Source organism: Tauraco erythrolophus, chromosome 7 (genome assembly GCF_009769465.1).
Source record: "Tauraco erythrolophus isolate bTauEry1 chromosome 7, bTauEry1.pri, whole genome shotgun sequence".
Classification (NCBI taxonomy): domain Eukaryota; kingdom Metazoa; phylum Chordata; class Aves; order Musophagiformes; family Musophagidae; genus Tauraco; species Tauraco erythrolophus.
In genome coordinates this window covers 24,549,209-24,574,938 of record NC_141471.1, presented here as the reverse complement: position 1 = coordinate 24,574,938, position 25,730 = coordinate 24,549,209, and the positions used below count along the sequence as shown (strand labels likewise).

At 39.1% G+C, this 25,730-nt stretch overlaps 1 protein-coding gene across 1 annotated transcript in view; it reads right to left on the bottom strand.

Moving 5' to 3' along the window:
• The window catches only part of ADAM22 (ADAM metallopeptidase domain 22), a 135,573-nt gene that overhangs the window by 19,260 nt on the left and 90,583 nt on the right, over positions 1-25,730 (bottom strand). The window contains 17 exon segments of the mRNA XM_086615071.1: positions 2,586-2,603; positions 3,942-4,032; positions 5,003-5,111; positions 6,106-6,274; positions 6,983-7,099; positions 8,165-8,270; positions 8,779-8,842; positions 9,127-9,177; positions 9,407-9,487; positions 11,650-11,742; positions 12,271-12,342; positions 16,580-16,679; positions 18,567-18,618; positions 20,489-20,579; positions 21,064-21,148; positions 23,095-23,261; positions 24,247-24,318. Of these exon segments, the coding sequence (XP_086471197.1) occupies positions 2,586-2,603; positions 3,942-4,032; positions 5,003-5,111; positions 6,106-6,274; positions 6,983-7,099; positions 8,165-8,270; positions 8,779-8,842; positions 9,127-9,177; positions 9,407-9,487; positions 11,650-11,742; positions 12,271-12,342; positions 16,580-16,679; positions 18,567-18,618; positions 20,489-20,579; positions 21,064-21,148; positions 23,095-23,261; positions 24,247-24,318 (1,538 nt within the window).

The window sequence follows — 25,730 nt, the reverse complement described above, 5'->3', positions numbered from 1 at the left end:
TGGAGTACAAGTACTGCAGCCTGAGCTGAACGCATGCCTGCATCAAAAAGGAGTTCAGGAAAAGTGAATGCTTTTTTCCTTCTGAGGTAGATTCTTTCCATTTAATTTTTGTGATCATAATTTAATTCAAGAATAGCAACCTGTCTCAGGAGGAGAAAAACCTCCAGTTCATAAACTATTTTCTCGTGCAGGGGAACTAACACCAGCGTCAGAGGTTCTCAGCTACTCCCGATTACCACAGTAGACTAAATCTGCCAAGACACACAAAAATAATGCCACACATATCTGACAATAGTTTATCCTTTTCCAGTAGCAGAATTTTTGTTATAGTGCATAAAACTATCTATGCATTAGACAGCCCTAATCAAGTTATGCAAGCTTTTTGCAGATAGTGAATTCATTGTCAGCAGAAAAACTGCCATGCAAATATTCCAGTTATGGTTCCACCCAGTTGAAAAATCCTTCCTAGTACAAGTATCTGTTTTGAAAGTTGGCTATATCATAATACCAGCAGCTTAGTTATCTATTCAGCCTTGCACTTTCCAAGGCCTTTTTGCTTCAGACCGCCTCTATTAAGATGCACATTTATCAGAAGGTTGATTCACATTCACATTGTGTCCAACTACAGCCCTGATTCGGGCTCTCTTCATTCCATATTTGAATTTCTAATGCTCCTGAAGTATTTAAAATTATATGGCATATAAATCATTAGTGTAATGCAGTATTTTCACACTATTTCTTCCAACACCTCCTGAGTCTCATTCTTTTCTCATTGTCTCATGAATTCTTGTCTTGTATCATGAGTTCTTGTCTCCTTCCTCAGCTGTTACATTGATGTGTTCAGACCTGACTCAGTGTGGCCAGCTCTGTTCCCCAGGGTTCTTCCAGTCAACTGTCCTCTCATTACACCATCAGAAATTACTTCTCCCACGTAGCTGTGCCCTTTAAGCTACACTATCCCAGCTAGCAGAATCCTTGCTATGTTGCTCTTTTTTATTATTTTCAGTTTACTCATTTCAGTTGCTTAGTACTACTAAATATCATTCCTTATGTAATGCTCAAAAATACCTCACTGGCTTGTTTTTATCTTTATTTAAGGACTAATCATAAACAATTCAAAAAAAAAAAAAAAGGACACTCTGGACACTCTGGTTGATGTCTGTTATTTCCATTTATGGAGCACTTCTTGTATACACCCAAAATTATTCTATTTAGAAGTCAGCCTACAGAACTTCATTTTCTGCATGAGGGAGATGTCATTACTAAATACCTGCATCATCTTCAAAAGCCTCAGCTTATGCTGGTTTCCACTCTGTCCATGCCCACAGACACAGCTACCGACTGACTGCATACTCACAGCTCTCTGTCCATGTACTAATTTCTGGAGATGAGGGAATTTGAAAAAGTTAGATTGTCTAAAATTCCAATGTGAACATGTATGGGGTGATCTCTTTCTGTATTTCGAGGTTCTGGCTGCTCTGTCCTCAGCCAACACTGAAACACCCACAATAAAGCGACTCGATGGCCATGTTAATCTGTGGTTATAGATACATCGCGTGCCACTGAGCAGCACCAAACCCTGAAATTCTGCCTTCCTTGTGCCAGGTGACATTTACTACCCACCAACCTCTCCATAAAGCTTGACTTCAATAGCTTTGCCTTTTGCCTGTTACCATTCCTGCCACCTATCTGACCTTGTAGGACACAACCAGCACTTGGCAGAGCTTTTCTGCTTTTTGCAAGTATTTTGAGCCTGGCAGAGAAAGCACTACGAAGGCAGGGGAAATGGAGAACAAGCACAACAGGTAGCAGTGACAAAGTAGCAGCTTGGACCAGAAGGTGATGACACAGGCAGAAAACAGGAGAATTTGAGACACTCTCTTATCTGTGGGGGACTGGGAGAGAAAGGAGCCAACTCCTTTCCAGAAGACCAGTCTGGCAGGCAGATGATGAAAGGGAAGTTGTCTACCAGGAGCCAAACCTGAGTCATGAGGAACTCTTTTTGTTTTGGCCACGAGATTGAAAGCATGAAAGCTTTGCCCTGTGCTGAAAACAGCACTGTGCTTTAGCTACAAATCAATCGAACAGGGTGATGGGAAGGAATGGGCTCTTCATTAAGAGCAACTTAAATGTATTGTATTATTAACTGCAAAGGAGCTCCAGGAATGAGTTTGTCTCAAAAGGTTCCTGAACATCATGTTAATATTAATTATTCAATTCTCACCCTCCCAAGAACAGTTTCACCTCTAACAGCAGATTTTCAGTGTCTATTATTTGAAATATTCTCCTGTTTTCCTAAATAAAATAGTCTCTCTCAGAAGTAAACACTATATTTGCTAACGACTCCAGTGAAATGAGGATTTCAAGCAATGCCTTTCTAGAATAAATACCAATTTCACACATTCAAGCAAATATTCTTTAAATTATGATAAATAATCACTTTATTTTCCGTATAGAAATATATATTTTCCTTATAGAAAATATAGTGATCACTTTATTTTCTTCATAGCATGTAAATGAGCAAGAGATAAGAAAAGCTATTTTCAGAACTTTCTAATATACATTCTATCACTTTTATCACATACCTCTGTCTTCTGTAGTTTCTTTCCATACAAAGAGAAGAAAAAGAAAGAAGAATGAGTTATCACTATGCAGGTATACATGGTCAGTAAGAGAAAAAAAAAATGTAAAGAGAAAAGTAATGTATGCAGAATAAAAGTTTTCCTCAAAATATTTCTATAGAAAACATTTCTGAAATAAACATACTCATAAGCATTCTAAATCAGAATAAACGAGGAAAACATCTTCACATTGATGGCTAAAGTCAGAGCTGAGCTGAAGGTGCAGTTCGTTATGAGTTTAAGTTTATTCACTGTGAAGCTGCTAGTGAAAGGTGCACTCTTTCCCGTCATCTCCAAAAACTAATCCCACTGGCTAGATGTGATCGCAAAATAAGCCCTTAACTTTTGAAGTTGTACTCAAAATACAAGTCCAGATTTTCAGATACTGCCAGAAGCCAAGGGTGATATACCAAGACAGCATAACCTATCTTTTTACTCTCCTAATCTTCATGCTTTTTTCCAAGTGCTTCTTTCCTTACATATTTCTGAGCTGCGCTCAGCCTACCTCATTCTAACAAACCAGCGCAGGATGTGCCAGCTCGTTACGGCAAATTGCTGGGGCCGTGTCCCAGCTATAGCACTGCCTGCAGCTGAACATGCCCTGCCCCTCAAGCACGCCAAGGACCTGTAGAGGAAGGACTTCAAGAGCCAATCTCACCCAAACATAGGTGACAAAGCAGGTACCTTGAATATTTTTTAATGCATGCAAAAAAACTCAACTCCTCTGGTTTTAGAAGAAATTCACAAAAGGAAAAAAAATGAAAAAGATCAGTCAGGCAAAAATTATCTGTTCTGCCTCTCAGTGAGCAGAACACTGACAGCTCTATACCAGGAGACAATTGGCCCTTTATTTGCAAATTACAGATCTCTCTCTCTCCCTCTTACAAAAAAAAGGTGCCTGAATTAACTTCAGGTTACTGTGACTGAATATAAACATCTGTTTAAGGAAGTTTATGGTTAAATGCTTTACTGACTGAAGGCTAATCTTGCTAAATTTACTGTCATTAGGAAAGATTTATAATTGATTCAGACTATACTCTTGTATTTCCTTTGTCAGATACAGTAAAATCATAATCTGATCGTCTACCAAAAAAAACCAAATAACTAAATAAGTTTCAAACCTGGATCAAGCTCTCCAAAACGGCATATACATATAAGAATTGCTTGAAAAATGCTAATACTATAAAAATGTCACTGCACAAATATAATATGATTTGGACTTTTTTTAATATATTTGAACTGTTCTTTTCATAACATAATCAGCTATCAGATGAAATAAAAATATTTGTAACTGTACTAAGAAGAACACAATTTACTTACTTGTAACCCCAACCAGTGATTCCTAAAACGAGAGCCAACACTAAAATGGTGCCAGCAATAGCCCCTATTATTATATTTGTGCTAACAACACCTGGAAACACAAGAAAGGGAAAAAATATACACGGTTTTAGGAGAAAAATATACAAAAACAGTAAATGCACTCTCTTTCAAAAACCTGCTTGGACAACTTGCACTAGGCTGATTAAATGTAACCACTGATATAATCTTCAGGCATAGCATGGACATAAAAATATCACTTGTAAATCAAGCTTTGACCTCTGTGTCCATTTTCCTTAACTGAACACTTGCTACATGGGAAAGTTGTGCCACGTATGCCAATATAATGTTATCAATATTAAACTGCTGTAGCCTATGTCCTATAACCTGCCTGGCAAATACATGCTTACATTGGAATAAAAGTGACTTCTTTGTTTCTTTTTGCTCAAATCTCTTCCATAGCTGAATAAACTAACCAAAAGTGACATTCTGGAACATGGTAAAACTGTCCCCCGATAAGGAGTTATAATGAAAAACATTTACACTCTAATTTTTCCACAGTATAACTTTCTCTTGTACGCAAGCCTAAAGATGAATAAAAACTTTCACTCAAAAAACGTAAAAGCCTAAAATTTGTGTGCCAACATTCTGCATACTGGCCATATAATAAAAAATTGACCCTACAAATAAAAACCAATCATGTAAGCAACATTACCTTTCCATCTAGATATGAAAAGTCCCAGTAACTTTTTGCTTGTCCTAATCTAGCAATATGCTTAATAAGGACACTTAGGTGACTGGGACAAGCAAGGTACAACTGGACACACTGGTACCAGTCCGAGAAGTGTACTGGGTGCTAGTGAGTGGCACTGCTTGCATGCAGCCCCAAGTCTGAGAGCTCATTCACAGACACCAAGTACTTCTGATGTGGGAGGAAGGGAAGGGAATGAGGCTCCTAATAGTGTTGTATGCTAACTGAAGGAGCAGGAGATCTAATTTTGCTTAACGAACTTCCCTCAAATCCAAGCTTTTCCAGTTATTCGCAAAAAATTATAACGACGTACCTTTATTGATGGCATCTTTATCAAAAAATAGATCATCTTTGATGCGAGAACTGCAGTCATCTCCTCCCCAGAATCGGTCACAGACACACTTTATTTCATTGCTACAAACCTGCAGCCAAAAGCGTAGTTCAGAATAAAATAACAAAATTAATCTGTTCTCATAATTAATACCTACAGTATAGGTACAGTCATATAGCACTGATTTCGACTGCCTGCAAAATTTTGCAAAACATTTTTAATATACACCGATTTTTAATTTATATGTTAGATATAAATGTAGTAAATGTATTATTATGCTCTGTATATAAAGATATGTCGTGTGTTAAGTACCTTAACATATTTAATGTAACACATATTTAATAGAGCCGTTTATAATTGCTTTGGGAGACTCTGAACCTCAACGATTTTACTTTTTCAAAATACGATGAAACAGTTAATTTGAGATTAAAAAAAATCTTTTTTTTTTTTTTTTTTTTTACTGCAATGTAAAAGACAAAAGACGTTAAGAGAGAACAACTCCTTTGCTCTCAGCTCAGCCGTAGGCACCTGGACACCATTTCAAACTGTGTGAGAGACTAAGGGACTCGCCAGGGCCACCACAAAGCCACAGGCTGTGCACCGAGTAGAGAAGCTACCAGTAGCCAAGAGCCAGCTCACTGCCTTCTTCTCTAGAGCAAAGTAGCTCTCAGCCAACAAAATCCAATGACTTTATGAACCTTCTTGGCTGTTGACATAATACAGAGGGAATTAAAGAGAGCATCTGGAAGAACAGAGACCCAAGTTTCTCAGTTCTTGAACGTTTATATTCTTCAGTACGTTGCCTGAGGAAATATCAAGTTAGCAGAAGCAATAGCAAAAGAATTGATTGATAAAATCTTTGCAAAACTAATACGTACTTACTGTGACTCATTGTTTAAGATGCCTTGACTAGATGCATTATATTTATCTATGTGCCTCCTCCCCCTTTCCTCTTCAAAAGCTGCTCCAGTATAAAGACTTCTAGAGTCATGCTACTGCCTTCCTGAAAGGTCTAGCTAGTACGCTACGCAAAACCAGATACTCAGCAAAAGTAGAAAAAAGGATTAAAGAGTACAAGAACATACACCGTGTCCTGAACAAATTTGGCTGTCTGTGGTGCCTGGACAGGTACTGAAGTTGAAGGCCTCGGTGGGGAGGCAGCGATGCTCAAGGCACACCATGTTCGGCCCACAGGGCGTCCCGTTCTCCACATAGCCCAGGTCTGTCTCCTCATCGAGCTTCACATGGCCACCACTGCAAGACAACCGAGAGGACCCCAGAGACTTGTGCTGTGATTAGATGGGACGGCTTGAGAAACTGGGCTTTGGGCTGCTGCCTTCATTTCTGTCTGCATTATCCAACACCCAGGACCAGGAAAGAGTTAAGTACTGGCTTATTTATCTTTGGCCTTAACACGAAAAAAAGCCAAAATGCAGTATATCTACATCAAACAAATGTAATGGTGAAAACAAAGACCATTTTTCCTGCATAAGAGATATGTTTGATAAAACATTAAGTTTACTTGCGTAGGACTTTGTTTCATCTTACAACTGTGTGAAGCTATGATAACACTCCAGGTCTATAATTGGGATTCAGCTAACATATGGCAACTTATTAAGCTGCCAGTTAGCTTTAGGAGAGCAGGCATGTGTCTAAGTATTTTGATTACATTAAGTACTTCACAAACATTGAAGAATGTAAAATCAAGAGGCCAGAGAAGAGCAGTATGTCTCTACAGGCAAAATTAAATACTACACAGAGGGGACTGTAAAACAGCTCCCCATATGCAGTCAAGTTCCTGAAGCTTAACAAAGGCTGAGTGAGAATAACGGTTATGTGTCAATAGGGAAAAAAAAAAAAATTAATGGAAACAGTTGTTCTTCACTTAGGAATGAGAAACGTGCTTTTCCATGCAAGATGGATATTGATTGTCTCTGTTCTGTCTGCAGGATTTCCAATTACCTGCAATTGTAGACTTTTCCAAACTGCAAGATTGACGATGTGATTTCGCCATCAAGTTCTCCAAGTCTGGGCACACTGGATATATTAGAGCACAGAAGGTATCCACAAAGCACATCCCTGCATTGAAAGAATAAACAGACACCCATTGAAAAGAAAATTCAATGAAAATAGATGATCAAAAAAAACTGGTTTTCCTCACTTGTTTTTTTAACATGTTTGTTATCTCTTGTTTTTCTCCCACAGACAGTAACTCCCATAAATAATATCTTGTTTCACAAGAAAATTATTCTCCTCTGAGCTTAGACTGGGAGAAGAGTCTTTTTTAAGATATATTATCAAAAGTGCTTTGAGTAATAGCAAGTAGGGAGCTGTCAAGAACAAACCACATCAAATTGATTTATTATCCTATTAAGATACAGTAATTGGCCCATAGAGCAGAAGCAGTAAACACTGGCTTTAAACAAACTCTCATACGACACACATGTAAGAGAACAAGAGACACTAAACTGTTGAAGGGACTTTACAACTCGTGTGTGGAGACTTGTGCACTGTCTGGCCTCTCCCATATTACTGAATATTTTTTACTCATGAATTTGTAATGGAACAAAAATAAGGTTATCAAATCTGCACTGAAAGGTGGCAAAGGACATTAGTTCACCTGTAGGCAGGACTAGAATTCAAATGGCATTGACAGAATGGAGAACTCATCTGAAAAACCAAGGTGCAGTTTGATGAGGACTGGTGAAAGGTTCAGAAATAGGCAGAAATAATCAACTGCATAAATAAAGAATGTGAAACAATGGTTTAGGCAGCAGCTTGCAGGAAAAGATGTGGAGAGTTACGGTACGATGAAAACTGAGCACAACTTAACAATACAATGACAAAGCATAAAAGGTGAACACCACACTGAGATGTGAAACCACAGGCTGCTCTCCTTTGCTCTGCTGAGCCTCATCGAGAGTACTGGGACCACTTTTGGTCCAAATGCTCCCAAGGTTCAGATGGTGCCCTCTTGACAGAGTTCATCTCCTCTCCCTCCAGAATTTCCTGCATTAAGGTCTGCAGAAGGTGGCCAGAAGTCCATTTCTGTACAGAGGCTTTTTGAGCCTCTTCATGTCAGCTAAAGAACTGGACCACGGATAAAAATCTGATACCAATTGTTTTCTAAATGGATCAACTTACTGTTTATTGCACTGTATCCAAGAGTCCTTGTCTCTTCCACAGTTTCCTTTCTCAGTCCCTTCAATATTCAGCTTCTCATAGCAATACCTGTCAGCAGCTGTCACTTCTAAAAACAGAAGCAAATCTCTTCTAAGATGATGAAGACTTTGAAAAGCCAGGTCCTGGGAAATGGTAATGCACAATCAAAGCAAGCAGAGTTTCACAATCTGTGAACCGCAGTACCAATGGTCTGCATGTGGCCTGTGAAACTCTGCAGTGTTCTCAATGAAAAATTTAGTGTTGGCACCACAGGGCTGTTTTAAGATTTTGTTCAAATTGACGAGGGTTTATTGGTTCAAAATGCCCAGAAGCCACTGAAATAAATCAATAAACATGAGTATAGATGGCCTAGGTGGTTATTAATGAGAAGTTAAACCTAAGACTTCAGAATAATCACCAGTAAGTTAACCAACACTAGAGAAAGAGCTGCAAAAGAGCACAGAAAGACAAAATGAGGAGGGAAGAGGGGGAAGGGCATACAGTCTTAGCTGGTTTTAATGGTTCTGAACATGCCTCTTCCATAATTTTTCTGGAAATGAAGGACAACCAACTTAGAAACAATAACATTCACTCACTTTCACCCCAGATATATTTACACTGCCGGTCTCTGGTTTTACATCTTCCTCCAAAACAAATACCCTAGAAAGAAAGAAAAGATACAGAAAAAGTTTCAAATAACTTGATTTTCCAAAATATGTATTCGTTTAATATACAGATTTGTCACATGCTTTCTATTGAGGCAACTAATATAAGATTCTACTTTCTGTTCATTTAAATGCTTAGCTCCAAAGTACAACTAGCACCCAAAACTCAGGTATGTCAGCAGAACTGTCTCAGGTGACTTCCAAAGATCTTAAACCAAAATCTATAAAAAGCAATTTACAAAAGCAGAAAGAATGAAAACAAATTGATGTGCTAATTACCTGCTTGTTATCACATGAATATCCATCCATTTTATGAATATTGGGAGAACACTACAGAAAGAGAAAACAACTAATAGATCATAGATCAGACAAACAAGGAAGCAAAGCATAAAATAAATGTCATATGGAAAATTATTTCTGTATCAAGCTGTTTTTTTCAGTACCAGCAGGTTTAATACAATATTTATATACCTTACTATAAAAACGAGTAACATTCATAGTGATTGAGAGACTACAGGTGTTTTTTTTTCATCTCTTGGATAGAAGATATAAAAATCACCTGACTGGAATTTCCTGTGCAGTTCTCTGCAATATCACAATCATTCACTGCTTCTCGGCACAAAACTCCTTTAGGTTCAAACTGAAAAATAAAAAGGATAGAAAGTTAATGTTGTGATTTCTCCATACCTTGCCTTAAATGCAACACTTGCCTAGACTTTTAACTAAAATCAAAACCAGGAAATTTTCATGTGCTGACTGAAGTGGGAAGACTTTCCTTCCCCTGGTGCAGACATCGCACCTGTCAAGTCAGTGGCCATTTCCTAGGGCAAGTGGTACCACTCTCTGGGACACCCTCTTCTGAGTGCATCGAGTGTGGAGCCAACTGGGGCTCTCCTGGGACACAGAACGCCTGGCGTTTATCAAACCACTACTGCAGCAGCTTGCAGCATTATCTTGACCAGGTTGCTGCACCTTTTTGTGACTATTTTACTCTTATAAAACAGAGAGTGATCCTGCTCTTTCTTCTAGCAATGAAGAACACTGCAAAGCTCTGGGTGTAAACACTATGCTTGTTACAATGCTCCATTGTAGAACAGAAACTGTTAATAAATGTACTGGATTCTGTACAGTTTGACACCATTTTCTATGTGATCAGATATTTAACAATGAAAAAAGTATCCATGACCTAACACAGGTATTTTGGTTGAAGACTTCTGTGCTAACTCTCAAGACCTGTAAAAGCAGGAAGACATCCCATTAGTGGCAATTATTAGTGCAGATCCCTTACTTTCCCTGAAAGGTTTCTTAAGTCTGTGATACTCAGTTCATTTTTCAGCTCTGTGACACTTTTTCTGGATCTGCATGCACATACATTTTTGAGGAGACAACTACTAACTCCCTTCACAGCTGATATGAAGGGGCACATGTCAGTGGAAGAGCTAGACTCTGGTACTTTCTCAACCTTCAGCTTATCTTTTCCCTATCAGTCTCTGGAAAAGTGCAGACAGGAATGTTGTCAGAGACACTACAGACACTGGGATGTACATCCACCATGTTTTGTTTGCAATCCCTCCTTCACCCCTGCTTTCAGGCAGGTAATTACAGGGGAAGATAACACCAAGTTTGGGAACTGTTATATATAGTCTTCTCAGTTGTCCTGATTAACCTCTCCTTAGGGACACGTTTTGCAAAATTCTGCCTTTCTCTTCTTTGGCTTACCCTCACCACTCTGTATGTAGATAAAACCTTTCTCATTTGCAAAAACAATGTAGGTACACAGAAGCTTAATTTTTTTCCAAGAGTCTTTAATATGGTGCCTATGCGACTTGGATACTTGAACAAAATTCACCTGCACTGGCAATCTGCTAATCTTTTATATTATATTTAAAAAAAAGGAATGTGCTTAGGGAAATGTGATCTGTTCCAGCATAATCTGTGCTTTTTCTTTTTTTAACATCAGGACGAGCACAAAGTCAAGAATGTGGTCCACAGTTATTACTGATATTCCTCCTAAGGAAGGAAGGGCATACGAAGCCCTCGTATGTCCACAGACGAAGATAAAAATATCACACATAGTACATTGCAGTTTTAATAACATTAATAATAATTATCATTATTACTAAATTAGTATAAACAACCATTTTAAGTCATATTTAGCTAGGCTCCCTTATAGCCAACATCTGGCTAAAGCTCCTTAATTTACTGATGTATCAGGAAAAATACCTTATAGTTTACATAGGGCTTAATTACCTTTGACTCAACGGGATTTCAGGCAGTTCAAACATAAGGAAACACAGGCAAATCTAACTAAAACTGAAGTCAGGTGTCTTTTAGATGAACTTTTATGAACAATTCCGCTAGCTGCAGATTTTTTGTTTGTTTTTGTTTTGGTTTGGTTTTACTATATCCTTCTCTCGGGCCTCTGTGGTATGATTTTCCCATTCAGTCTCATGGGGCAAATCCAGAGCAATATGTAGGGCGTTGGGAGCCGCACATGAGTAAAGATGTGCATGTTTAAACACGGACATCTAACAAAACCTCGTGGAACTTCAACCTGATTCAAACTTGTCTGAAACCGGAAGGCTCTAATTCACTCCTGCATTTGACCACAATCCCTGTCCCAAGAAGCCCAGACTAAAGGACAGAGAATAGCCCCAGATAAATCCGTTTTCAGCCTTTTTTAAAAGATAAGCTTTCAGAAAAGGAAATACAAGGTCTGCAAGGAAAAAGATGTGCTGTGGTGTCTGTAGCCACCCGGATGCATTACCGTCAGGACGCTGCAGTGAAGGTCACTGCCCTTACCCGGCACTTCCGACAGCAAAGCCCATTGCTGCACTGGGAACCTGCCGTCAGGGTGCAAGTATTGCAGCACTCTCCTCCTTCACTGGCACACTCCTGAGGAACACACACACTTATAACAGAATACATGGGAAAAGCAGGTGAGCCTCAAGCTCTCTTATTACTTCTCATCTTAGCATGCTACCTGAACAGATTTTTAACCAGGCTTTTAAGCATCTGGAGGCAGAAAAAAAGCATGCACTGTCAGGTAAGAAGCTCCTGCACAGCTGTTTCCTATCCAATATAGGAAATAATTTTCCTAATTTCACAATGTCATTCATTACTTACAGACATTTTATCACTGACCAGACTCATATTCCCATCTAGGAAAATTCTTTAACGTTTTTTAAGGCCTGATTCTGCACAGGTAGCTATTGCTATTGCTCTTCAGAATTTATGTAGTGATAAAATAAAAAAGCTGGCCCACATTGTGTTTAAAAATGATGGAAAAGGGTAAAAAATGATGAATCCCTTACTGCAGGACCTTAACATTGCTTGTCTTCCTCCACTTAATGTCAGCCACAGTGATGGGCTGCACCATGTCTTGAAGAATCTAGTTGCTAATTCAAAGTACATTACACTTACCGCTATTGTCCCACAGTCACACTCTTCTCCATCTTCCACAAAGCCATTGCCACATTCTGGAGGATCCAGAAGCTGCAGGGCAAAATCAGAAATCAAAGGGCATGTCTCTCCTAAAGGAATCATTGTCATATTTATCACATAATCACAGAATTACTTAGGTTGGAAGAGACCTTGAAGATCATTGAGTCCAACCATTAACCTAGCACTGCCAAGTCCAGCATTAAACCATGTCCTTAAGCACCACATCTACATGTCTTTTAAATACCTCCAGAGATGGTGACTAAACCACTTCCCTCAGCAGCCTGTTCCAATGCTTGACAAACTTTCGGTGAAGAAATTTTTCCTAATATCCAATCTAAACTTCCCCTGGTGCACCTTGAGGCCATTTCTTCTTGTCCTATTGCTTGTCACTTGGGAGAAGAGACTGACACCCACCTCACTACAGCTTCCTTTCAGGTAGTTGTAGAGAGTGGTAAGGCCTCCCACGAGCCTCCCTTTCTCCAGCCTAAACGACCCCAGTTCCCTCAGCTGCTCCTCATAAGACTTGTGCTCCAGACCCTTCACCAGCTTCACTGCCCTTCTTTGGACACATGCATTACTCTGTACAACATATTTTTCAGCTGGCTCCAAAGACATTAACCAAAACACAGCACTCACAACTCAGAAAAAAGCAGACTAGAAACAACACAAATAAAATGTGAGAGAACAAAGAATGCTGTGAATTAATTCAGCAATACTGAAGTCACATAGTGTCTTCTGTGTGAGACTGCCGTTTTTACAGCAGATTCAGTTTGAGCAGAAGCCACAATCAAAAGCAAAAGGTGCGACAATAAAAGAAAAAAATTAAAACAATATGACATTTTCATTATCATCACAGGCGTTGCAATTGCTGCTGCTCTGGAATTCAAGTGATGAAGGCTGTGTCCTCATTTGACGTCTGCATAATACCTTCAGAAGGAATAGCCATAAAAAATTGTCCTTTGGAGCACATGGCTCAGAAATGCAGGGAGAGAGGAAAGGCTGAGTTTCTTTGCCAGCTTTTGTTGCAGTGGAATGCTCTTTCCTTCCCTTTCTCTCTACCACAGCTGGGAACTTTCAGCAGTTTTCCATAAGCATGTGTCACAGGCAGATGAGAAAGTATAGCTGGTGAGGCTTCCTCCCCTTCCCTTCAGCCTCCCCAGTAAACTGTAACTTAACATGTCTAAATCTGTACATTTGTATTAGCATTTTCCTTTCCCAGAGGCAAGACTCATTCACCATTTTTCACACAGGACCTGTGCTGTTACCTTTTAATGGACACCTACACTCTCTTCTTTCCAGTTTCATTGTTTCTGTTTTCCTAACATTTCTAGATGTAGTTTTTCATAAAGAAAATATTTTTTTTTTAATTTGACCATAACAAAACACAAGAGTACTTTTATTACATAAATAAGAAGGCATATAATAGTGTCACCAAGACTAAAATTTTGCAGATTGTCCTCTGAGTTCTCCAACTACACTAGGATCGTTCCAGAAACCACCCTGCTTACAAATCATCTGCACAAGTACATCACTCATGGTGTACAGTGCATTTTTCTCTGGCTGTTGCCTTCCTGCCAGTAGCCCACAGGATGGATCATCACCCCGTGTACTTCACCGTGCCACGAACCAGCCCAAGGCTTGTACTACACGCTGACGTGCTATTATTAGATCCCTCTATTGAAACAGAAATTTGACTGCAGCATGAAATACCTATGTAGAATGTTACATTAAATATAAGGAAGCAATTATCTTTCAGAATTATTAAAGAGTTGTTAAAACTGTTTGCTTGCTACATATTTTTCCAGACTTCCTAGCTTCTTCAGTATCTCTAGGTGTGCCGCACAATACTGACAAGTAGATGGCAATAACAGAGGGTCCTGCCTTAAAACTTTGGGCCAATTTTCTGCAGTACATAGGGACAGTTAAATATGAAATGGAAGAAAAAAAAACATGAAAAGCAAATTGGGTAACTTTCCCTCAAAAGTCATAGAATTCATCCACTCATCTGAAAAGAGCATACGCTCAATCTGCTCCAGCAGTCATTGATGCAATTTTTGGGATCATGGCTGATCTTACAGTGAAGCACTGTCAAACACTGCACCTTGTCACATCAATTTTCCTTTATCTCGTATTTCTTGAAAAACAAAAGTAAGTTTGTGTTTCACCACCTTCGCTAGGAAACATGTCTTTGACAGCCTCGTGAATTAGACAGACATCCAATGATAATAACTTTAAACCAACCCAAACAACAACATGTAAGAGTCTAAACCACCCAGGCTTCCACATCTAACTTTCCCATTTCCGCACACCATTAGAAAAAAACATAAATGCTGCCAATTTAAATTGAGATGAGAGTAATTGGTTTTTTCCAAATGACAGATGTGTAAATGAATGCAATTGCCAAAACAAGCCCAAATAAGACACATTACACTATGGAAACAATTCACTCAGCAAAGAAATAAAACCACCAATATTTCTTTTGATCTTTACTGAGATGGGAAAAAGTAAACTTCTAAAATGTAGATGCATTTAAAGAATGAGAAGCCTTACATCTTAGTAATGAATTACAGCACTCTCCACTTTTAATAATACGTTCTTCCACAAAAAGGAGACCTTTGAGAGATAAGCAGACTCAGCTTATCCAGGTTTGATGCCTTCTCTTCCCCTCTCTAACATTTATTGAAATTCAGTGGTTGTTGGAATATGCACTTTTTCCTCAGCTGCTCCAGGAGGAACATGCATCATTCTAGAATTGACTTTCTCTTTTAAATCCGTGATGACCTCAGCTACCAACTCTTTTTTTTCCCATGTTGGACTGTCTTTCTGCCTTAGCCTCTTTCCTTTGCTTGATGAAAGACAGCCATTAAATAGAGGACAACATCAATTATATACAGAAAAGAGTCAAGACCATTATCCTGATTACTTTACATTTTAACACATGCTTCAGTAAATGGAGCAGAAATAGACTAAAACCCTGCTGCAAATCCTCCATTGTAGAACTCCGTCTTGGCTGCAGTTTCTTTAGCCTTGTTTTGCATTGATCTCCCTTAAATGTCTCAGTTGATCATTTCATACTCTTTGCATCCTTGACATGAATACACCTGTTTACCAGGCCAAAACTGAGATTAGAAGCAAAGAAAAGGCGAATACTATCTTAAGAGGTATTCCTCACTTCTCCTGATTTCCAAAACTCATGCAGCAAGACCTCCGATTTCGTACTTTGGAGGCAAATTTGGAGAGGATGGGTCAGTCATTTAAGTGGGTCCCAGTGCATTCCCAGCTTTCCCACCTCCAAGCCTTTAGGGAGGTAATGCACCCTGCTAAATGAGGCAAGGTACAGTGGCACTGAGGACCACAGTCCAGCAGGGATTCACCAGCCTTTCTTGTCTGGTGGACTACCCAGCGCAAGGCAGCATTGTGTGGAGCCATATACGCTGGCCTGGAAGGAGGTAACACAGGGCTAAGATGGTCTGAGCACTTCTCACCAGACACATTTCTCCCCCAGCACACGTGTTTCAGGGGATGACAGACCCTGGTGATGGTGATGGGGACTGTATGGACAGCACCTGGGGAATGAGCAGCATGACGGGCGCTCATCAGCAACAGGCTCTCCCAGTGTCTGTCCCCTACTCCTCAGGGCTTTCTCTCCAGCTCTGCCTCTTTCAGAGTTGAAAAAACTAGTTCCAGTTTCCAAAATCTGTTCTGAAAGTCACTGTAAAAACTCTGCTTTCTCCAACAGGGAGAATACCACAACCTTCTGTAACCGCTGGTACCCGCAAAGCCATTGGGCTGCATGGACATGCATTCCCTGTAGAAGCTCTGGAAGCTGTGCCTTCATCTTGGGATAGATGTGAAATAAAAGGAATTTTATTCTTCAGCTTCCAGAGATTTGTATCAACAGACATCAGTTCAAAGCAAATTAGAATTCAAGCTGTGCAAAAGTTTACCAAGACACTTGAAACCTCAGCAAATAAATTCAGCAACATATTGTATTTACAATATTTAGAACAAATTGCGTAAGGGATGGTTCTAGATCAAAGCCTGTGGGAATTCTGTTGGACATGAAATAATTTATTAAAAATGTATTTAAGCATAATTTCCCAACTCCTATGAACTAAAATCGGCTACTTTCACTCATATGTCATCAGAAAATTTAGAACTTACAGAGAACCAGAAATATCAAAATTAGAGGTGTTTCTTTTTCCAATATTATCATTTTCATTCTTCTTAGTTTCATCTGAATTGAAAATAGCATAGAAATAATACTCAATAATAAGGTAATACTTACTTTGGTTGGTTTATTGAAAAGGCAGGCTCCACCTCCATTGTTTAAAAATTCATGATACTCTTCAATATCACATTTGGAGAACTTGCTTGGAAGATAATATCTGCACAGAAAAAAGGTAGCAGGATTACTTTCTATAGTGTTTTTTACACTATATTTTCTTTTTTCAAAATAGGAGGAGAAACATAACATCATACTATAGAAAAAGTACAAAAACACACTGTTCAGAATCAGAGTGACTATCTGCTTGTAACTATCTAATTTGTAAATCACTTGAGTAAATGACAAAGAACTTTGAACAATGACACAGAGCTCACGGAAAGAGAGAGGCCTAAAATATTTCACTCAGTTATTTCATGGCAAATACCACAAATCTTATTACACAGTGTATAGTTCTCACAAACATGACCTGTTCCAATAACAAGCCTGATCTCAGAAGTACATTTATTTCTCCCCGTATGTACCACAGGAGACAAAGATTGCTCATAGTTAATTTCTTTCTTAGATTAAATTGCTCTCCTGGCTCACAGAATTTTTATATAAAAGAGTTATGCCATTTTAAAACATGCTTCTAACAAACATCAGCTAACATTTCAGCTTCCCTCTCTCACATGTCACACTCAATAAATTTCATTTGAGTACAGAGTGCCAACCTGAGGCACAGCGCACTACCTAAAAACAATATGATGCAGAGAATCTTTGCATGGATCCTTTCCACAGGGAAAAATTTTTTCATAAAGTCACTTAAGTGATCTTTATATTCAGGTCCTTAGTCATGAAAGTACTTATGCTTCAAGCAGATTTTGGAGTCTCAATGGCTTTCCTGTATCAGCTCATCACTGGATAAAAAGAAATATTAGCAGAAGTGCTATACAAAATAATCCTGCATTGTCAGGAGTGATGGCTTGCAAAACATAATTGGTCTCTTCCATCTCTAGTGTTTATGATTTAGGTTTAAAGACTGTATACAGAGAATGTGGGATTCACCAACCTCCATCAATAAGTCAGGTAAATACAAGCCTTTCTTAGTGTGCCTAATTATTTGAAAGGTTTGGACTTCAGGTAAAGAATTTCAAGACCATTAGATAAGGAATCACTCTTACAAGAATCAAGAATGCTTCTCAGATTGGCTTTTCAATGTACTAAAAATCAGAAAAATCCTACCTAGTATGTTTTTAAGTAGACAAGGTGAAAAAGGGACATGTACACACTTCCAAAGAGCTCTGAATGAAATATGCTGCTTTGTTGAAAATTGTTCTGACCACAAAGCTATTGTGAAAATTTGCAGGTCAGTTTGAAATTAACATAAAAATCTGGAGCACCGTCTTTATCTAAGACTAGACTATAGTTTAATTCATACACATAGCAAAAGACAGGCCTGTAATACGAAGAATTAAGGTCTGAATATACATGTTAGAAAGTATCGAATCTCATCTAGCAGCAAAAAATTATTGATTCACTAGTCTTTAGATAAAATCTCTCCAGTGACATTACATGTGAGTATAAGCATACTCTACCTCCAATGGGAGCAGTTTTCCCTAACATTATCACACAAACTGGGGGATAAAAAATGATAGATATAGATTAAAGATTCCAACAGAAACTCTGAATATGAGGCATACTTAAGAAGTTTGGTAAGAATTAGGATGAGTCGCTGTTTGTTCCCACAACTCAACAGCAAATGTGCAGGGGAAAAGAAGTTAAGGATGTTTCTGCTTCTTTGCAATGACCTGGCTTGGCTGTTTAGCCCTGTGCTTTGTGAGTTAAACCAGCAGTCACCAAAAATCCTCATATAACCTCTCATTAACTTACTTACACTCACATTTCTTTGAAAGTGCTTTTTCTACCTATGTTGTACAGCTAATACCTTAATTTCTGAAAAATGATTGACAGAAAATATTCTGCTGAACCACAAAAGGCAAACATTTTCACACCTTTTCTTTATGTCATTGTATGAAGGACATGACTTTCCTCTAGTGAAATGCCTTACCCCGTGTCTCCCATTATGCATCCAGACCACGTGTCCTCACACTTACACTCACCTGACAACAAAAAAAAATAATTATATCTCCAGTCTCCTAAGTCCAAAATACTACATTTCTTACCACAAAAATCACACTGTAGTCGATTACATTTTATATTTAAATGCAAGCTGAAAAGAATAATTTGCTGTTTTGTTTATTTATTTAAACTAAATACACTTAGCTTAAGTGTATCAGTGCACACTGACAAACCGTGCATGATTCTATGCAATCCTGAGCTTTGAAAGTAAGTCCTGTTTTTCTTTTCTTCTCTTAACGTGAAAAGAAACTGCAGTGTCAGCCTCTAGCGCTTGCCATTCATGAGTCAGCTCTCCTGCCTTCTGTGCCATGATATTTGATTCCCAAACTTTCAGAGTAAAAAAAAAAAGAATCATTTTAACCCTCCTAATTTTTTCATTCTCTTCTACTACTATGCTAATGTGACTGGGGCAATAGCTTGAAAAAAAAAAAAACAGAACAAACAATAACACACCCACAAATGCATAATATGGTCTGTAAACACAAGCCAGTACAACAGGACCAGGAAGCTTCTTCCTCCGCTCTCCCTCCCTTCCCTGCTTGCCTCCCCTTCCCCATGTGGCTTCTCAGCAGGCACAGGGCAGCCCTCCCTTCTGCCCTGCCAGGCTGCCTGGGATTGCTTTGCTCTGGTCTTGGCCCTCTGCTTTCAAGACTGTGTCTTGTGTCTATTTCTGTGCACATACTTTGCGTGTGTACTTTCACCTTTCTGCAATTTGCCTTACTCTAATACATGAACATCAGTTTATTGCTTCTATTTTAAAACTACAATGAAAAAGGAAAAGAGGCTCTGTCCAACAGATGCATTCTCCTCCCTCCTCACCAAAACCATGTCCTGCCCCTCTGGTCAGCCAAAAGAAAAGCAACCACCACTATTATCATTTTCACTTTCAGTCTGCCCCTCAGGTTAATAATATGCAGCTGGAAAATTAATACTGAACATGTTGGTAGCATGAGCATCTATCCTACATTTCTGAGTGGTTTTGAAAATAAAATTACGTAAACTGCAAAAACTTTTACATGCAGTTGTATCTCTGCATTATATACTGTCTTTACAATGCCTGAAAACAAAATTCACCTAAGCAGAGTTCTATTACTCAATATAGTAATTATTTTTTTTATACGTAAGCCACATTAGTATGTATGATCCAACAACTAAGCACTCCAATTCATCATCTAAAAGTACATTATTATTTTAATGGTCCACTGTTCTCCATGTGCTGGAATTTCCATAACATGGAAGCAGGGAGGGTGAGATTCTTGTTGCCAGGGGGTGGGGAGTGGAAATCTGAATTAAGGCATTGCAGGTAAATAGGGGTTACTAAGAAGTTAAATACCAAGGTTACAGCAGAGAAGCGGTAGCAGTAGCGTGGTAAATACAAGAGATTTGGGTAATCTACAGGAGGAATTCAATCAAGGCAAACAGGGAAAAAGCTATGTTGTATGTTGTCAAAAACATGCTGCGTAACTGGACTGAGGTAGCTCCTCATCATCCTCAGGCCTAATGATGTACATTTCTACCTTTGTGCCATAAAATGGCAGCCATTCTGCCTGTGGGTGTGACACCCATCTGAAATGAATGGAAGCGGCAGACACCTTTACGATTCATTTTTAAAGAAACGATGGCACCAGTGCAGCCAGCAGTTATGGGCAGGGAGATATTACAGCATTTAAATAGAGGAAAATTAATGATTTGTCAGTCTCTCTTCATGTTATTACAACAAAAATAAAAATATTCCAATATTCCAATATTACAAGAAATATGAGAAAAAATACATATTAGAGAGACAATGATAAGATCCTCCACCTTTTAAGATTTTCTCTTGAGACAGAGTGAAAAAGTAAAGAAACTTACCACTTATAAGTTTTCTTCTGTCTGAGAAAATGCCAATGTTTTGGGCCAAGGTCTGTGCCAAAGTAACTGCCATTAAGTCTGGTTTTCCGAACTGAAAGAAACAAGCAAGGTAGGAAGAGTAATCAGTTATGTATAGGTATCTCGGATACAAGTAAAGCTTTTGTCATTTTGAGGCAATAAAAGGCAAATTAGGTCCCTTCCAACCCACACCATTCTATAAAATCAGATGCATAGTGCTAAGAGTTCTTACTTCAGAGCTGCTAGATAATGGACAAGTGAGGAAAACTGGCTGGCTTATGGACAACTTCAGTAAGAGAAAGTCTGTTTCTTCGTTGCCATTCTGGCTGCAAGTACGAATGACAGGATATTGCAGAATCTGCTGAAAAGTGTATTTGAATCCATATCTGACTTTATTCGCTCGTCATTCTTTATTGAGACATTCCTTCTACAGAGCTGCACTAAAACTCTGCACCAGCAAAGCAGCAGCAAGATATTTTGAGGAACACGTCTGCGCTGATAAATTCTGTGCAGATAAATTTCTACCACTTTTTGCTCATACCAGTATCCCCACCTACCTCGTTCACACCTCCGCCTTTAAGCAAGGAGCAGATTCCACCAGTGTGGGCTACACCACTCCGACTGCTCTGAAATCGACTTCCCCTTTGACAGAAAGGAAAAGAAAATAAAAGTTTACCCTGCTCAGCCCATAAGTTTTGCATCTATCCATCCCAGTATTTACCCTTCTGATTTTCAAATGAGCAGCTGGCATTTACAAATGCTGGCTGCCACCAGTAAGCTGCAAACTACACTAAAACAAAATGGGAAAAAGACATCACCACTCACAAACCTCACATGATAAATTATCTCCAGAAAAGTTATATCATCTTCCTTCCTCCTTCTCAGACTACCTAAGAAAGAATAAGGGTACTATTTTGCCAAAACACCTGAATCTCACCAGGCTTTTATTTGTTGACATACTACTGCAGCAAGCAACTTCTGCTGGCACATGCTACAGACAGAGCACAGGAGCGGCCACCATGCTGCCAACGCACACCAGACTAGTAAAAAGACATGTGTCTACTTGGGCAATGCTGATGTGGCAAAACTCAAAGGAAGATGTGTTAGTGGTTCCCTGATGCAGAGGTAGGTGAAAACTCCCTGGAACTGCGGCCGATCTCATCCAAGGGAAAGAGGCACTATGAGCCTAAATCTAATCATCTCTTTGGTGCTGACCACGTCAGCATAAATGACTCCCAGACACTGGAGACAAAACACACTCCGCTTCACTTCAGAGCACTGATCCATTGGAGCTGCAGCATATTTGTTTTTCAATGGAAACAGAAAAACATAAGAAACGATACAATGGGCTAACTGTGCTGAAGGTGGAAGTTCATTTGTAACCAGTGTAGCATCACACCAGCCAACCTCACCTCCCAACTTAGCTGCATCTCACTCACAGATGCAATTTCAGGAACCGGTATTTCTAAATAGTCTAGGAAAGCAATACTTCAAACATCAGTGGTGGTGTTATGGACAGCACTGGAATTAGCATTACACTGGTATCCAGAGTCCAAGTCACAGGGCAAACACAGCCCTCTTTGTCCTAACCAATTCACAAACATTCATAAGAACAAGACTTTTCCCAAAAAACTTACAATATCACCAGAGAAGATAGACGAAGGACGTGAGAAAACCTGATTCCCATTTTACAGACGAAGAACTGAGACACGGAGAAACCAACATCTGCAAGCATCACTTGCAGATCTTACTAGCTTGCATCATGGCAGAAGTCAATGACAGTAATTAAGCACATGAAAAAATTCTGAGAGTGGATACTGGAGTTGGTGTCCTGGCATCCTACTGGAGTCATGTTAAAGTGAGGTGTTTAGGTTAAATTTATTCATATAGGCTCCTACAACAGTCAGCAGAGAGGGATAAGGATTCCCAACACAGCAATTCAGCTGTCCTGTTTCATGCGGATCAAAATTCTCAGTCACGAACCTCTCCTCTATTTTTGTAGATATATTTTGGTATATCAATCTTATGTCCAAAACAATTAAGAAGTTTAGAGAAAATAACATTCTTCCCAGCCTATTCTTATAGCATATGTCTCTCTGCAGAACAAACTGGTTTAAGGATCTGAAACACTTCAGTAATCCTGTAGCATGCAGGTCATTCAACGAAGTAAAGCAGGCCATAGTGCTTTTTAAGCAGGAAACCTCACTGGTTTCGAAACCAATGTTCTGCCTTTAAGTAATACAACAGGGCTGTTCGTGCTCTACTGCCAAAGAAGCCAACCTCTGAGGTGGAATCATGCATCACCTTCCAGGCAGCTGCGCTTGCAGCGTAGGCAATTGCACAGAATAACCAAGGACGCATGCGCATGCAGCTCAGGCTTAGCACATTAAAACAAGAGTCAAACCTCTAGCTGCGCTGGCGGGCAGTTTGTGCATTAAATTTTCCCCACCTCCCCATCAGAAACATTATTTTCTGAATTATTGTGGACTGCACACACAATAGAAAGGAGATGCATCAGCCACTTGTGATAAGCAACCCCCAAGGAAAGAAAAAAACCCAGTAGTAAAACATCACACGAGATTACGTACGAAAAAAGGTGAACTGCGTCACTTTTCTCTCTGATAAAATCCCTCCTATATTTCATAAACTCACGTAGGGTCACCAAGGGGTTTTCAGATATGGTGAACTTGTTATCAGTAGCCCAGGTTTCCATGGCAACCAATACTATCCTGGTGTTAAGTTGTTCTTTATATATCTAGTACATTAACAGAATGAACAAATATATTATGTCAAATAGAATAAAGGTGAGTTTTACTCCTTTTTTGTAATAGCTTGCATTTTTACATAACTAAATATTTAGCCTGTTCTAGCACACTTTAGGTGATTCTACCTCCCTTAAAACCAACAAACAAACATGAAAACAAAGTAAAATCTGTATTTTAGGCCTAATTCTTTGATCAGCTCTCTGTCTGCAAAAAGATCCCTTGCAGGTCCTACACAGGCAGAGGTGCATAGAAGAGAGATGGGATTTTTGAAAAATTACTACAGAAACATTCCAAATAGTTCGAAGATTTGGAATTAATAGGCCTTTTATAATGTACAGCTCACCCCAGTGACACAAGGACTCTCTTATACCAAACTGTGACCTAAAAAACCCCACAGTTTTCACTGTTATACACTTCTATAGAAGTATTTAACCTCATGCTGGCTGAATAATGAAAAAAGGTCATCCTTTCAATGCTGAGGGTTAACACTCCACACCAAATACTTTCAAGAGCGGCAACTGCTTTTTTTTTTTTTCTAGTAACACTTTTCTGGGGTGACGTGCAAAAGCCAGCAGCTCATCCAATTTAGCTTCACAAATATAAAACACCTGTATGTCCCTATGCTAACTCATTGACTCAAATGTGCTTTTTCTGGTGAAAGTCTTCTGGGTTTCAGGCTGTCAACATAGGGATCCTGTGTTAAAAATTTTCATATCTAAGGTGCTCTTTAAAACTCAGGCTCAAGGGACTGGTCCAGCAGGATACTTAAAACGTTTGAAGCCACAAAAAAATCTCTAATGCTTTATGTTAGACAAAGGCTTTATAGGTGGCTGCCTGTAGTTCTAGATGAAAATTTGAGATCTTCACATATGTTATTATTAGGCATACCATAAACTGACAACTCATGCATCTATCGGCAGGAGATGATATGAGCCATCTCACACATAAAAGAACATTTAGCTGAGCGATACTTACTAAATCTGCCATGTTCACAACTGATTTAGCGTAGCTGTTTGTATGGCCGACTGACAAGCGGTGTTTTTTACACTGTGAAATAAAAAGACAACTTACATATACAGACTTTGGAAAAATAAGCTCTATTTCCAAAAAAGCACAAAGTAATAAGCAACTACATCAACAGTGAAAGCCCCGTGCAAGGTTTGGTCTCCTGTGCTGAATGTAATGTTAGTAAGAGATAGTAGAAAATTGCTCAAAAATCATTACTGATATACTTTACAACAGCTGTCATGAGGATCTATTAAATCAGGTTTGGAAAGTAATCTAAGATCTTTACTGAAAAATGCTATAGGAACAGGAACATAATGTTACTCTCTTCGTTATCCTTATTATTGGCAATTTTAAAGTTAATTCCAAATGGCAATACAGAAATTAGCAACACAACTTTCACAGTTGAGACTCCTTTAGAGGCATTACCCCACGAGTGCCTGCATCTGTGTTTTTAACTATCAGACTTCCTATTTTTTTTCAGTTCTCTCTCTTAAATTGTCTTCTGGATTTCTTCATGTACAATTTCACACTCCATAATGCCACAGTAACTGGTTCAAATCATTTTAGGAATCAGACTGCAATGGCACCTTTACCGAAATCTGTAATACATGTGCTATAAAGATGACACTGAAGATAGCTGTCCAGGTACTCCTATTTGCAGAAAAAAAAAACACTTAAAAATGAGGACCACAAGTATGAAAATCACAAGTATCTTAGAAGAATTTAGGACAACAGGGACAAGATTTTCAGAAATGTTTAATCATCTCGTGCCTCGTGACACTTGATTTTAGAGTGACTGTTGTCCATGTTTTCCTGAAGCTGGAACCTTTTAGTGGGGAAAAAAAAAGTGCCCAGCAGCTAGAGGGTGGGAAAAGTATGTTTTCAAGCAGGAATAGGGGAAAAACCACCACAAATGAGGAAGTTACACTACGCAAAAAAAAAAAAAAAAAAACACACAAAAAAAAAAACCCAGAAGGACAGGACTGTGAAGCTAAAAATGGTAGAAAGGATGAAATTAAAAAGCTACAAAACAAATGGAAAATGAAGCACGGGAACAAGGGGAAACAAGTATACTACTCATGTCTCTATTTGCAACTAAACTCTCAAACCTTAGGCCTCCAGTTTCTCTAAGCATCCTATGGAAATGTTTTCAGTATACTAATTTATAAGCCTATTTCAATGTTTGGGTTTTAAAAGCTTTATTCCCTGAATGGAAGCAATGTTTGGACGAGCAGCGGAGGGGGCGGACAGGAAGGCACTGCATCCCTCGCAGTGGTGGGCGCCCAGGGGATCTGACAGGATGCAGCTGGCTCTGCCGACCAGAGGAAGAAACACGAGGTTCATTGCACCCTCCGGGCAGGAGAACGGTGAAAATGGTCCGACTCTGCAGGGTGTCAGTGCATCTGGAGTGTCGCATCTACTGCACATGTACAGAGTAATCCAAACACACA